At 50.4% G+C, this 15,113-nt stretch overlaps 1 protein-coding gene across 4 annotated transcripts; it reads left to right on the top strand.

Annotated features, from left to right (window-relative positions):
• Nucleotides 1-1,292: 1,292 nt before the first annotated feature.
• vezf1a (vascular endothelial zinc finger 1a) lies at nt 1,293-14,558 on the top strand. Of its 4 annotated transcripts, none has more exons than XM_035535618.1 (6): nt 1,293-2,396; nt 9,681-10,423; nt 11,789-11,858; nt 12,155-12,320; nt 13,715-13,750; nt 14,145-14,558. In XM_035535618.1, the coding sequence occupies exons 1-6, from the start codon at nt 2,364-2,366 to the stop codon at nt 14,504-14,506; spliced, it is 1,410 nt and encodes a 469-aa protein (XP_035391511.1). In that variant the 5' UTR covers nt 1,293-2,363; the 3' UTR covers nt 14,507-14,558. The 4 variants fall into 4 exon arrangements, with proteins under 4 accessions (XP_035391511.1, XP_035391513.1, XP_035391510.1 ...); XM_035535620.1 differs by having other exon boundaries at nt 1,294-2,396; nt 9,678-10,387; XM_035535617.1 differs by having other exon boundaries at nt 1,295-2,396; nt 9,678-10,423.
• The last annotated feature ends 555 nt before the right edge of the window (nt 14,559-15,113 follow it).

Below are 15,113 nucleotides of genomic sequence, written 5' to 3'. Positions count from 1 at the left end.
GTCCCTCGTGTGCGGGGCTCGTGCAGGACCCGGTTGAAAGCTCCACACCACGAGCCTCGATGTCCTCGCCATGGCCACGTACACGTTAGCGTTGCTTTAGGTTCCCCACGCGCTTGCTTTGGGTAAAAATAGATTGTTAAAGAACGATGAGCCCTTAAGGTACAGTGGACGGGGTCTCAAAAAACACAAACTCATCTGCATCTATAGCGGAATACATTCAAAATGTTTTAGTCTTTATATGTACAGAGCAAGAATCCAATTTTGTCATTCCAAAAATAAATAAATAAAAGCGTCCCAGAAACACTGACATTTTTTTTTTCAGATTATATTACAGATTATATTCATATATTCATGTATTCAGAAGTTTCCGTATTGTGTCCTTCCTCATTTATAAAAAAAAAAATCTTCAGCTTTGGAATGTTTGGAAGATATGAAAGATCTCCAAAACATACACTGAGACTACACTGTAGTCTGAAACTGTTGTTTTTTTTTAAATTTATTGATCCTTTAGTGAAATCCTTGCAAATTTTACTAGAAATGGACCATGGGGGGGGGGGGGGGGGGGGGTGGGGGGGAACAGTAGCTATGATGAGAAAATGCGAGGTAGTGGTTAGTCCAGGGAGTGTTTAGTCCAGAGAGTGATTAGTCCAAAGAGTGATTAGTCCAGTGGATTCTTTCATATCTTTTTATGCAGACAAAGAGGAAGTGGGGCTCAAAGGCATCGGTCAGAGGAGGTGGTGATGCGAAACACGCCCACACCGAGTTACGGTCAATTCCACTCCGCAAAGCTGGCAGCGACACAAACTGACGCTGAACGAGGGGATGAGGTGTGCAGCTCACACTGAAATAGGTCTAGCATCTCGAAGCCTATCACAGAATGCCAGCCCACCAAAAAGACGGGGTCCATGACGAAGCACAGGGCAATCTGGAGGATGGACGTGAGCAGAACCTGGCTCAAGGTTTCCGTGGGGTCTGTGCCTACCTCGTCTTCCTCCAGTAGGACAGCTGCCCCAGGATAAATCAGCAGACAGTAGGACCATGGGCTACCTGAAGAGTTACACTATACTCCGGCCCACAGAAGTGACGATGACGAACAGCTTAAAGCTATCAATCAGTTTCTAGAGCAGAGATGACTATCAAAGACCTTTGTGTCTTCAGACAGAAAACAAGTTGGGCACATTAGCCTGTGTTCAATTAATGTCGTATTTCACATTTTTACAACCTTTAAAAACAAATTTAAAACCTTATGTCTTAAATAAGGACAGAGTGAGTGGCTTATACATTAAAAATGTATATTATATTATCACATTCATTTCACCATTCATAATAAAGAAAAACACCAGGAAACATAGGTTTCTCAGCACAAACAAAATTATATAGATATGAATTATTATCTACAATAAATTTTTTGAAGTCATTCACACAGACTGGTTTACAGTATACACAAAATTACATTTCTAAATTGACTTGGATCTGTTCTTATTGCTAAATGAAACACGATTCTCTGGTGAACTGCCATGAATGAAAATTAAAAAAAGAATGTAATATTGCACACAAGTGGGTTTCTTCCAGAATCTAACTTACAAAATATCTACTGGAGCCTATTTGTTGCTGATGCTGTTATTATCAACCACTTCCCTGGAACATTATATTTAACACGTTAGCGCTGAATACAGGAGATAATCAAGGCTACAAGAAGGCATCTTTGTAGAAAATGTCATTCATAACTATACCTACAGTGAATTTAGTACTAAACTTTTGAACACACACGCGCGCGCGCATATATAGCCTATATAAATGGCTTTAACCTATGACTTCAGAAAACGTTAAAACGGTGCTGCAGCCGAATCGTCCTACGAGGGGCAAAGAAAAAACCCGGACCACCCTACAAACTGTGAATTTAACTTTGACGGGAATAAACAGAAATAAGCATTAACGTTTCTTTTTTAAAAGATGTGCAGATTTCAAGGTCCTCTCGCGACAGCGACGCGCGATTGATCAACTTCGTGCCGTTTTTTTTTTTCTAACGTCCCCAGAGACTCAACTGAACGGGACACGAAAAGGGGGTGCCGTGCACGGCATTACTCACTTAAGCATACACATCTACCACATCTCGACATTAATACGTCTATATTAAATTCTTAAACGTGTAAAACCATTTAAAAAGTAAGATATCATTCCGAAACAATCGCAGAAGCAACGACTTTAATTGCATCGTCATCCTCTCTCCCCCCCTCCTACGTCGCTGTTAAATGGTTTGCCCGTGGGGTTGCAGGAAGTAGTAGCCGCTGCCATGTTTGGCTGCTTTGTTGTAGATTTCTTGTAGGTTTACTGCAGGTTTGTTTTTTTTAAAGTGTTGCAATATGGAGCCGAGCTGGAGTTCCTTCTTATTCCAGGTAAGGAGACCCCGGGATGCCCCCCAAAAAGCCACACGGATCGCGGGGTACAGGTTTCAGCCGCCGGACCTCTGCGCTGAAGTTTGATTTTTTTAAGAGGCAGATTTTTTAAGCGAAGCAAAACAATGGTGCATCAGTCCCGGGCTTCCAGCTGTGCGCGAGCGGGCGCGCGACGCTCGCAAAAAAACACCGTTTCTTTTCGCCCACGAGCCTTCGGAAATCACTAGCGCGTAGCACTTATTTAAGTGTGTTAGAGCTGAATTAGTCTGGACGACCGGTAACAAAAAAAAAATCCGCATTTAAAAAAAACAAACAAAAAAACTAAACCGAAGCTAAGCGCGAACATGAAGGATCCGCCGCCGCGAGCCAGTCTCGGTTTTGTGGGGGGTTTTTTTCAGCTCGCGGCCGTTGATCAGTTTCTCGGCTAAATGAGCTCGGGCTCGTTTAAGCTCGTGCCGATCGTTAGAGATGCTGTCAGCACACAGCACCGACTGAGTCGTTGGCGGGGATGTGGCTGTGGATGTGGTGGTAAAATAAAACCAAGTTTAACGCTGATAACTTTTCCCCCTGCGCGCAGTGATTCAGATTGTACGCGCGGGTTTCTGGAATCTAAGATATGCGCACGCAGTGGTCGTTTTTTTTTTCCCCCCGTGGCGAGGGTTTTGACCGAGCGCGCTGAGATTTGAAATGGCGCATCGCTTTCTGTAAATTTAACGTGAAACTTTTGTTTCAGTAGATGTGATCGTTTCGTGGTTTCGGCTGAGGCGCCGATGGCTCGTGAACGTGGCGTAGCGCCACTCTCGCGACGCTCCGGCGTGCGCCAGTCCGCCGCCGCTCGCGTGCTGTCCGCCGAGCTAGCCACAAGCTAGCGAGAGATTAGCGACTGATGCTGCGGTATTTCTCTCACGGTGAACTAGTTTGTTACTGTGTTGTTTCTGACTAAAACGTTTCTTTTTTTAAAAAATAGATATCGGTAACGGTCACAAATTTTGTTATTCGTGAATTGTAATGGAGTTCAGTGTGATTCAGAAAACCGGTTTAAAAGCTTGAGCTTTTAGGTTTGGCTTCTGCCTGCTCGGCGTTGTTTGGTTGGCCACCCACTTTAGTTTCAGATACAAACGTCGACTTCGGATGTCTTGTGTGTCCGGAGTCACAGGATTAGAATTTTCCTAAGCGTCAGATGCTTACGGATGACTCAGAGGGTACTCGCAGTATCAGGTCCAGCTACTTTGGGAGGGATGGTAGTAAATATCCCTCCTCCCCCAGTGCTGTGTGCCTGGTGTTGGTTTCATGTCATACCGTGTGCAGACTGTGGATGAAGCAACACTGACTTTCCCGAGAATCGAAATCCGGCCACCGTTTCGCTTTGACCCTCCGAATTACACGCAGTGAATCCGAACTGGTTTTGCGGAGACTGTGAAGGCTACATTGTGCTTTGTTTCAACCTTTTATTTGTGGCACAGCTTGGTTGCTCCTGTGTGGTAACGGTTCGCGAAGGCCAGTCACCAGAAAGCTATACATGTCAAGTCTGAGTCCTCTTTTATGACAGAGTAACTTAAAATGCTGTGAATGAGAGAGAGAGAGAGAGAGACTTTCCTTTTGCATGTTTGCTTTCAGTTGTGAATCAGGTTATTGAAGTGAGTCAAATGCATATCCTCGGGGCATGCTCCTCCCACCCCCCCACCTCTTGGCTTTGAAGTCGCTGCTATAATTGTGGCAGGTAGCGCTACTGTATTCCCAGTACAGAGCAGAGGTGCAGCTGCTAACTGCTAATTGGCGTGAGCAGCAGCCCCATGTGAGACCCCGGGAGCCAGCATGCTCCACTCCTCATCGCCGCAGCAGCCAAGAACCAGAACCGAGCGTCCGCTGCGCCCTCTCCCAAGAGGAGCAGGCTTGCGGCTCTTTGTCGCGCTCCGTGGCCGGGAAGCACGCGGATCGCTTCGGGTCAAAGGCGCAGGGCCTTCTGAAGCAGACACTGCCGGAGGCCGTTTCCTGTTTGTGGGACTGTTTCTGTTTGGCCACGTGCTCCTCAAGATCGAGTGATTGGTTATCAGCTTCTGTGGAAGGTGTGGGGAAGATGAGTGCACTCGACAGCAGCTCCAGAGTTTGTGCCAGCTCTTTGGGGTGAAATCGCGGCGGTACAAGATGGAGCACTTTGGCTGTTTTGGTGGAAAAGCTGGAGTAGAATCAAACTGCTCGGATCAACTTCCCGAAAGAAGACTCGCATCTGGACGGCGGTGGAGCCCTCAGTTATTCGGGAGGGGAGAGGGGAAGGGAGAGGGAGGATTTCGTTTGGTGGTCCTTTCATCTGAATGGTTGTGCGTGGCACGCATTGTGTGAGCCCTGAGAGAGTGGAAGCACATGTAATCCCTTTATTACTGGCTGAAGCGGAGCACGGAGGGAGACTAGAGGCAGAGGCCAGGCCCCCGCCACCGTCGCCATCCCAGCAACACCAGCACTGCCGCTCCTAACTCCCCCAAGCTGGTCTTTCCCGCCCAGCAGAGAAACTTCCCCCTTCCCTGTTTCCTCCTCTTTCTTTCCCTCTCCCTTTCTGATTCCCTGTTTCACTTTCTAGTCAGTTTTTCTTGTCCTTTTCCCCCTCATGAGTCTTGTCCCCACTTTTCTCTCTTCTTCCACAAGTCTCGAAGACACTGATCTCCAAGATGCTTCCAGCTCGCTAGATAGCGAGGTACAGAGTGATCCGGCCGACCCTCTGCTCTCTGACCCGTCCCGAAGCGCATCACAGAGCTCAGGCCGGCTGTTTTTTGTTTTTGTTTGTTTTTTCTCTCCCCTTTTTTCCAACCTCAGCCAAGCCGTTTCACATCTATGGACCCTCCTCTGTTTTTGACTTTCTGTAGAATTTCTTTTCTGTAGAGTTTCTGTTGAGCCTGTGCCAGGAGATTGGGACTTTTTTTTCCTTTTTATCTTTTTTTTTTTATATATATAAAGAGCATGAGAAAACATTTCCATGTCACCAGGGCAAACATGCAGGATCTTGTTCCTTAGAAGAATATTGCCTTTGATTTAGAATGTGTTTAAAGTAGTCCCTGCCAGTGGGAGTCTGCTCCTCGGTCTGGATATTGCTTCGTCAGGCAATGAAGCAGCATTTATTCAAGATGAGCTCATTGTGGAAAGACTGGCTGGTGCTAAACGAGACTGTGAGAAAGCTGATACAAAACAAAGTTGCTGTCTAAATATTGCATGGATCTTGTACAGTGCAGCAGGCTGCTCTCGTTCCTTGAATAGCACCAGGTTCCTTTTGTCAAGTCTCTCCCCTACACCCATTCCACTTTCTCTTGTTTCTTTTCAAATTCAAATGTAAGATAAGCTTAAAAATGAATTACCATGTGCGGCGAAGCTGAGGCTAACCCCAGCGCTGTCTTTTGTGGAACAGCCGCCTTTTCAAAAGACCACTCGTCAGAGCTTGGCGCAGTTTGGGATGTTATCTGCGTTGGAGTGACCCCAGCCTTCAGGAGCAATTTGGATCAAAACTGTCTGAGTGGCGTGAAGGCACAGCAGGCCACAATCGTGCCGTCTGGGAGCACGCCTGCCTGTCTGCAGTCTCTCTCTCTCTCCTACACGTGTGCACTCACCTGGCTCAGGTTCTCACCCACAAATGCACACTCACTGAACTGATACAGAGGGAGGCTAGGATCCCAAAAGGTATCGACCAGACAGGTGTACAGACAGTAGGCCGACGGGGGATGAGGTCCCCACCCCCACCGTCCTGCGAGTTCCCAGGTCCCCCTGCATCTGCGAGGCCAGCTTTGGCGGCTCACTGACGGGTGTGTGCAGAAATTCTGCCGCTCTGCCAATGAATGGAGGGACCAAATAAGCGGAGACTCCCGGACAAAGACCCCCTGCAGGGTCCTGAGTGCATCACTGCTCGGATGGGGGGGAGTGGGGCGTGACAATGGAGCAGATGAAATAAGGAGCAGAATGTGGAATTCATTTTTCTTCTGTCTCATACATGCATGTCTCCACCCCACCCCCCCGTACCCGTCTCCTTCCACATTGGGCTGTCCTGTTGGATGGATGGCTGAACCCAAATGTGAAGGGTCAGGTGTTTAACCCAGGTCAGGCGCTTAACCCTGGCCTTTCGAGACCACATTCTTGCTAACTGCAGTGCCCTCCTTTCCCAGAGCCTCTTCGGATGCAGCCACTGTCTCCTACAAATGCTATATGGGTGTTTTCGCAATGTTGTTCACTCCGTTGCGGGTCTTCCCCAGAAACGTATGCCGTCGACCTGCCATTTGTTGCCGAGAGTCCTTTTTCGTCTTGTCAAGAGCAACGCCGTATTCTGACTTGCCAAGCTAAGTAAAACTGGTTTATGAAGGGACCGTGTAATTATGGTAAGGCTTCTATAAAACTGGGGGGAGGCCACAGAGGCCCTCTCTGATTGGTTAGTTGATTCGCTCTGCAGCAGGGTGTCGTTACACGAGGCCGTTAGGCAAGGGCTGCGGCCATAATGGAGATTAAGGAATGATTGTGTCCATGGCTGGACCCTAATATGTGCTGGCCCTCTGCCATTTGAGATGCTCCATTGAACAACAATAGTGCAAGAAGCACAGCACTTTTTTTTTTTTTTTCTCCCCCCTTCTTCCTCTTCCCACTCCAGTGGCATCCCTGCTTGCTATTGTGCCGATGCACCATGTGAAGTGTTCAGGGAGGCGCCCCATCCTCCCCCCCAGCATGCCATGCTCAGGGTGAGAGACAATGCACATCTGCCGGATGGGTCTTCGTGGCATCAGATGCGTCAGAAGGGATCGACATCACTGCTTTTATCTGGGTGTGCTTGGACAAGAAAAGTATTGCCCTTGTAATTAATAGAATTATCCAGAAGGGCCTAACTGGGAGAAATTTTTCTGTTCATCTTGTCCCAGACAAGTTTCTCATCAGCAGCGCCTTATCTGTTTGACAGTGTATTGAAGTTGTTAACAGCACTCCGAGTGTGTTCTGTCAACAGTGTCAAAGCTGTTGGATATATGTTCGTGTAAATCGGGGTGAATTGAAGTTAACGCGCGGGGGGAAGGATAGCGTCTTATCTGCCTTATCCCACCTTTCTTGCATTCTTGTGCTGTTCTCTGTTCTATTGCAAAACTTGGCTAAAACTGCACTTGAGTTTCTCACATTCTTGTATTGCACCTTAATTTGTGTTGAGCCTTGTTGATCAATAGTCCTGGCTAGCTTTGGTGAACTTGGCTAGTGGTGAATCCTAGCTGGGCTTTGGTGAACTTGCATCGGGTTTGCCGTGCTTTGCATTCCTCTCCGTGAGCACCACTGCCATCATCCTCTCATATGAGATTGCACAGGTTTAATGATGATCATAACATGTTTGGTTAATCTTTTTAAAACAGTTCCATGTTTCTAGCAGACCCACCAATATTTATTTTAAAAAATTTTTTACCTTCCGAATGCAGTTTTGTGGAGCGATTGTATTTTGTGCGCAGGAGTTTGAGAGGTTCTGTCCGAGTTGTGTAGCATGTTAACAGGCTTCCTTTCCTCCTAGCAGGGAATAACGGTGTGTCCGCCCCGATGTGTCTGGTCTGGGGCTCTTCCGCGTCAGTCTTGGTCAGAGCTTCCCACTCTGTGAAAACCCAACGTGGGCCGTCTCCGGCACACCACGCTTCGGCCAGGGACTCAGGTTGGCGCCGAGGTCCCGGCAAATATGGATGTCGTCCCTGGCACTGTTGCTGCCCAAAAATGCACAGGCCTCTTTCCGCCCATCTTGGTTTCCATCGTCAGCTTCTCCGTACAGGCTGGCATTGCCCCGCTCCCCGGAGCGTTTCATTCACCACCCTTGAGCTAGTTTCAACTATGACTCAGCCCTACCCAGAAATTCCAGGGATGTGTGATCTGGCTCAGAAGGTTTGGACATCCGCCAGGCACTGACTGTGCTGGGGGGGATTTCCATACGTTGATTGTACACATTGATTGCCTGGTGGCTTTTTGAGGACCTGCTATTGGACTATTTTGTCATCACCAGTCGTCAGGCAGGACCACGGAAACGTTGACCAGGGCCGCCTGGCCCGGACATGCTCTCTGGACGCTTACACGCACTTGCCTGCTGTTTTTTTCCACAGGATCGGATGCTTGGCTCTGCGTTGGACTTGTTTGGTGTTTTCCTATCTGGTTTGCTCACTTTGCTTTCAACCTCACTCTCTTGCTCTCTCTGTCTGGTGTTCCCACTCACATTTGCTAATTCTTGCTCTGGGCCAGGGCCATGCGGAGGGCTTCGGAACAGACGGAGCTGCTTGTGTTTAAGTTAGGAAACCTGTTTGACCCTGTAACAAGCCGCCGGCCCTGTAAGATTCCTTACGACCCTGGTTTAGGGTGATGCACATCACAGCCTGATGGCGGTCATGTGTTCAGAAAAATGGTCCCAGATCAGTATTTTAAAGAAGGCAGCATCACTGAGCTCCCAGAATTACCCCATGACTCATTCTGCAGTCATTAAGTGACCCATTCTGGAAGTATAATAATCCTTGTGTGATTAAATTTCCTGTCTACCTTCTTGGTCTCCTCTTATGTAAAAGTGTGTGTGTGTGTGTGTGTGTGTGTGCGCACACACTCCCACTGTAGAATTATAGGTTAATCTTGAAAATGGGGCTCGATACAGACAACACAGGGACCCTTCTGAGCTGAAGGTGTGTGTGCTGAGCAGTACTGCAGCACCTCAAACCTCACAGTGCCCTGAGTGCAGGCAAACCCCCCAGGAGGGGCCACACTGTCCTCTGAGTGCAGGCAAACCCCTGGTGGGGGCACCGTCTGCACGGTCCTCTTCTCTCCACCGCTCGGTCGTCAGTGTTCCCCTACTCACGCAGCTAGCCCACAACACTGCTGCCTCTCCACATGTGAGGGACGTGACCTGTTTTTAAAAAAAAAAAAAATTTAAAGCATTGATTATTAGACTTTTATTGCTAGAATTATTGGCTCCATCATGCATCTTTATGCAGCTTCCCTTGTCTTTTAAATGTTTTGCTTGCCTTTTTAGAAGGGGGGTGTGTGTGTTTTTTAAATTCTCATTTTCCCATATGTAGATTAAGGCTAGTATTGTATTAAGTTTCAACACCAGTGGTAAATTCAGTGGAAATTCTACTTAATCACGGCTCAGACTTGAGAGTTATTACTTTACCTGTTATTACGTTATTACTTTACCTGTAACTCCCACGTGGACCTACAGAATTCTAGAAGTTCTGCAACTAAGGGAAATGAATTTAATGTTTCTTCAGTGCCATTCTGATCCCCGCGGCATGCTCTCTCGCGCTCCCTCTCTCTCAGCAGGCCAATGAAGCCCTCCACCACCAGCACCAGGTGGGCCCCAACAGCCTCCTGCCTCTGCTCACCTCTGGGGCTGAGACGCAGGACCAGAAGCCCGTCGTGCCCATCCCACTGGACCAGAAGCCCCCGGTGAGCGCAGCCGACCTGCTCAAGGACAACGTGGCCAGCGGGACGGGGGGTGGGGGCGTTGGAGGTGGCGGGCCCATGCCCATGGTGAAGAAGGAGCACAAGACCAAGACACCGTTCATCTGCGGCTACTGCAGCAAAGCCTTCCGGGACAGCTACCACCTGCGGCGCCACGAGTCATGCCACACGGGCGTCAAGATGGTGTCACGGCCGAAGAAGGCGACGCCGGCAGCGCCCACCATGGTGCCACTCATCTCCACCATGGCGCGCGAGAACAGCGGCAACCCTTCGTATGTGTCCACCGTCGCCGGCATCCTCACCACGACCACCAGCGCGGCTGTGCCCGGGGCAGCACCCGGCGCCGGCCACCAGGGGGCACCCAAGAAGCCGGCCAAGCCCGTGAAGAAGAACCACGGCTGCGAGATGTGCGGCAAAGCCTTCCGTGACGTCTACCACCTCAACCGGCACAAGCTGTCGCACTCGGACGAGAAGCCGTTCGAGTGCCCCATCTGCCAGCAGCGCTTCAAGCGGAAGGACCGCATGACGTACCACGTGCGCTCGCACGACGGCGGCGTCCACAAGCCGTACGTCTGCTCCGTCTGTGGGAAGGGCTTCTCGAGGTATGGCCTCTCGCGGTGGAGTTGCGGTAGGACGCGCGTTAGCTCCGCGGCCCGTCCCGCGCAACCCTCCGTCGTTTCCGCACGACAGGCCGTTGCAGTGTTCGTGTCGCCGCTGTAGGGTTCGCGTAACATAAAGGCATTTCCTGTGCGTCGGAGAGGTCTGGTAATCCAGTCCAGCTGTGTGCGCTCACAGATGTGACTGGGGATTTTTTTTCAGATGGAGAAGTGCACGTGAGCGGAGCACTCTTATCAGTAATGTTATTAAGTTATGTCAGTATGTCAGTCTTTTTGTGGGGTTGTGGATGGTTTTTGTGGGTTTTTTTTAGTAGCTGGTGTTGAGTGCCTAGCAGCCGTGGTGCGCTCCGCCATCTGCTCCTCCGTGTGACGTTGGCATTGTCTCGCCCCCTCGGTTGCCGCAGCCTGATTTATAGCTGAAGTGAATAGTTGTGACCGGCTGCTTTTGTGCTCACCAGCACGCAGTAGCCTGCTGGCCCCGCCTCCTGGGGTGGGCCCTGCCCTCCCCAATATGTGTCTGTGTCTGTTAGTTGGGGGGGGTGTTGACTGAAGCCAACTGCTTTGATTCGCGTGTTGCACTGTGGATATGTTCAGCTGGGCTTCATTGCCCCTCCCCTCCCAGGGGGCGGGTAGGGGATGGGATATAAGGAGCCATTGGACAGGAGTATTGGGCTCCGCTCTCACTCTGGCTGCAAACCTCATAGGCTGTGTGTTAGCACCAGCTATGATGACTTCTTTAAAAGCAAGACCACTTCCTCAGCAGAGGCGCAAGGCCACATGCGTCAGAAACACTCTGTCTGCATCCTGTTCCAGCTCACGGCTCCGAGTGACTAATAATCTGGGGATTAATCTCAGGGTGAGCAATGCGAGTCGAACAGAAAGGAGCTGTTTTTAGCCCGCCAACTCACTGAGAATCCAGCACGGCATCCGGGAGCGGCGGAACGGGGTCTGGCTCTGAGCTGTTTGCCAAGAGGCCCGGATAGTTCGTTAGACGACTGGGGGTCGGAATAGGGCGTGGGATGGCTGTTGTGGTTGGGCGCACGATTGAGGAGCTCCATCTTGACTCCTGTCCGGGCGTGGCCAGCGTGAAGCCACCCCTACTGCGACCCCCTCGGCGGAGAGCTGCCTCGAGAGAGCGAATGTAGTGCACTTGTTTTGTGGAGTGACGCAACATTTCTGAAATAACCAACCAAATGCCTAAATTCAAAAACTTTCATTCCAGCACTTTGGGGCCATCGGCAGAAACGTTATTCCTCACTACCTCCGTCTTCCTACAAGATAAACGTCCGACACTCGCCCTGAGCCTTCTCCTAATTGTTTGGTTTTTCCGTTTTTGTTTCCTTTCCTCAGGCCTGATCACCTCAGTTGCCACGTCAAACACGTGCACTCCTCAGAGAGACCGTTCAAGTGCCAAGTGACGGTACGCCCCCCTCGCCAACTGCGCCCCACACACACAACTGCTGTGCCCGTGTAGCGTTTGCTGTAGTTTTCAGTCATGAATTCTCTTTCCGTAACCTCACGGAGATGAAGTGACATGTTCCATAAGCGTGTATTTGCCACTGAGGATGCAAACCAAAGAGGGCACCTTGTTCAAGACCCACGGCTGTACTGAGATCAGTCTAGGGGCGTACTAAACGTGGAAAGGGGCCTTGTTGAGTCTGCGGCGGTGACCGGGCGGGGTGCGGCGCTCTTGACTCTTCCTCCACCCTTCGGCAGGCCTGCACGTCCGCCTTCGCCACCAAAGACCGCCTGCGCTCGCACATGATCCGGCACGAGGGCAAGGTGACCTGCAACATCTGCGGCAAGATGTTGAGCGCGGCCTACATCACCAGCCACCTGAAGACGCACGGCCAGGCCAACTTCAGCAACTCCTGCAGCAAAGGTACGGCCGCCCGCCTGTCCGACCCCGTCCGGAGGCCTGCGGATAGCCCTTCACGACCACGTCTACCACACTTAGCCTCATTCAGGACCTCTCATGTAGTTCTAATTTAGTAGCGGGACACGCTTAAACTAATATTCACCTCATGCCGATGTAGGTTAGTTCCATGTCCCCTTTTCTCAGGTGTGTGTGTGTGTGGGGGGGGTCCTGGGCTCTTGTATTGAACGTGCTGGGCCGATTGGCTCCATCTGTACTCTTTAAGTTCCCTCGCCGTTCCCAAGAATGCGCGGTGGGGCTCTAAACCCATACTCTCTGACTGCAAATTGTGTCGGCAGGCAGCGTCTCTGCTGACGGATCAGAGAGCATTGTGTCCTCGGGCCTGTTTCTTTCACTGCGGCCTTCGATCAGAGCCCCGTTAAAGCACTCCGAGGTTCACTTTAGAGTCCCTCTTCCCCTGTCATTCTCTAACCAGGTTGTCTGAGGGTGGTGAGAGGCACCAGTCAGCTGAACTCTTGGATTTTTCAGAAAGCTCGAATCACCAGAGAATTAGGACATCTGTGCCACGGCCACTTGTAACCAGTAACTGTATCGGACACGTTGGTCAGTTGTTCGAATAGACAGCTTTGCCAGTAGAGTCAGGGACCCAAGCCGTCCCCACGGCCCAGTAGAGTCATTTTAAAAACCTTCAGGGGTACTGGGCACCGTGACTCCTGCCTGCTGTGTGCATGGAGACACTCCATTTCAATGTTACTCTGCATTTTTCCATTGTTGGCATTATTCCGTCATTAATCACCTCTTCGTCCATCCTCCCATACAGCCATCCTGTTTCCCGCTATACGGAAAAACACCTAAAACATGTCACTCTTAATTTAAAAAATAAATAAATTAAAAAATTGTCTAACCTGCCTTGCTTCTCTGCACAGGTTGGTCCACGGACAGTCTCTTGATGCCTGTAATTGTCTACCGATAACATGCACCCCCCTCCCATCCATTTATTCTTTCTCTTTCTTTTATTCAAATCTTCTTGTGCCTTGATTGTGTATTCGTATCGACTGATGCAGAGTCAGAGTCCACTCATACCCACAGATGCAGTAATCCCCGCGCGCTACTTTTATGTTGCGTTATTCGTGGTTCAGCGCTCTCCGAGCTCCTTCCGGTCTGCGTTAAACGGCCGCCTGGTGTCGATCCCGGCTAGGGACCCGCTGCTTTGCCGAGACCTGGAGCAGCAATAAGCCCCCCTGCTCCCGGCCGCGGGGTGGTGGAGGGACATATCTTGTACCACGCCGTCTCCCGGCAGCTGTTGGGAGACTAACAAAAGCCCCCCAGCCACGGGCCTGGCTGGCCGGCCGGCCGGCCGGCCGGCCCTCATAACACTCTGTGTCTGTATTTCTGAATAGGGGACTGGCAGTGGAACTCGCCAGGGCTGCGAAAAGGTAAACACGTAGATCCATGTGCAACCCCGACTCCGAAGGGGGGGGGTCGCACCAACACGTACTGTCACACCACTGTCATGTTGTTTTTGTTTGTTTGTTTGTTTGTTTTTTAAACACTGTCCTCAGTGTTCTATTTACTTGCAGTTTTTTAAAAAAAAAGTTGAAAGGTTGTTGGGAGAATATTCACCTGTCATCAGGGAAAGCTCAGAACCAAGGAGGTTTTTGAGCGATGGACCATGTTACTGTTGTACTCAAAATGATTGATTTATTTTTTTTTGCAGTACTCGTAAATACTTTAGTAGTAGTTTTTGTGCACAAAGGGGGAACAGGTGGGAAGGGGAGGAGCTTCCACAAAAATCTCTGACTCTTCCCCTCTGTCTCTGCTGTTTCTCAGACAGCAACGAAGTCTGCAACTCCGCTTCCGCCACGCCCGTCACCGCCTCCGCCCCCATCACCACAGCGATGAACCGCGGCAACGCCAGCAACCCCGTCACCATTGCCGCGCAGATGAACATCACGACCAACACGGTGAATATCACGTCGCCAGTCAGCCTGCAGCACCCGGTCACAATCACGGGCCCCGTGAACATCGCCTCGGTCAACATCCCTGCCACGGCGCCCATGAACATCGCCCACCCGGTGGCCATCACTACACCCATGCCCATGAACATCGCCGGGCCGCTCAACATCGCCATGAGGCCCATGGAGACCATGCCGTTCCTCTCCCAGGTCCTGCCTTCCTCGCCGCCCTGGTGAACGGACAAGCCGGCGCTACCGACTTGAACCTGATTCTCCTTACCAGCCGACCACACCACCGCCCTCCACCCACCCCCACCCCCCCACCCCCCCAACCTGAGTGTTTACTCTTGCAGTGCGGCTGAAGGCGTCTTACAGCTGCATAGCAAGCAATGCTGCATCCCAGACCCGAGCTGAGCTGTTGTGGCGTTTTATACACCTGTCGTTCGTTCGTTCGTTCTTTTTTTTCTCCCCTGCGCTGAAGGATTTCTTGCACGGTCGAGGAGCCGTGCCGAGGTCCCACGACCTAAGGAAGTTGTTCTCTCCTCGGGCACCACTGAGCATGCAGACCCTGATGACTGGTGAGGGGACTCCAGAAGGACAAATGCAATACGTCCTGATGTTACTGTCTTTCAACTCCCTGAGCATCCCTGAGCGTCCTTTTAAGTTGTTTAGCTGTAGCCTGCTAATCAGTATTTAACGTTTTTAGGAGATGAGTTTTAAACAGGACAAAGGCTTTGATAGGGGATTATTGTATTTTTTTTAAATGGGTGTGTTATTTTGGATTTTATGGAATGGGGTGGGCAGAAGTAGTGTTTGATTTGAGGTACAGTAACTATCTTGCGCA

The sequence above is a fragment of the Electrophorus electricus genome, chromosome 17 (genome assembly GCF_013358815.1).
Source record: "Electrophorus electricus isolate fEleEle1 chromosome 17, fEleEle1.pri, whole genome shotgun sequence".
NCBI classification, from domain to species: Eukaryota; Metazoa; Chordata; class Actinopteri; order Gymnotiformes; family Gymnotidae; genus Electrophorus; species Electrophorus electricus.
This window is presented reverse-complemented; position numbering and strand designations above follow the sequence as displayed.

Bases quoted from the DNA above. Each gene is read 5' to 3' on its own strand.
- vezf1a (XM_035535617.1), top strand. From the start codon at position 2,364: ATGGAGCCGAGCTGGAGTTCCTTCTTATTCCAG. The intron at 10,424-11,788 runs GTATGGCCTCTC...TCCTTTCCTCAG, and splicing joins TGTGGGAAGGGCTTCTCGAG to GCCTGATCACCTCAGTTGCC. The intron at 12,321-13,714 runs GTACGGCCGCCC...ATTTCTGAATAG, and splicing joins CAGCAACTCCTGCAGCAAAG to GGGACTGGCAGTGGAACTCG.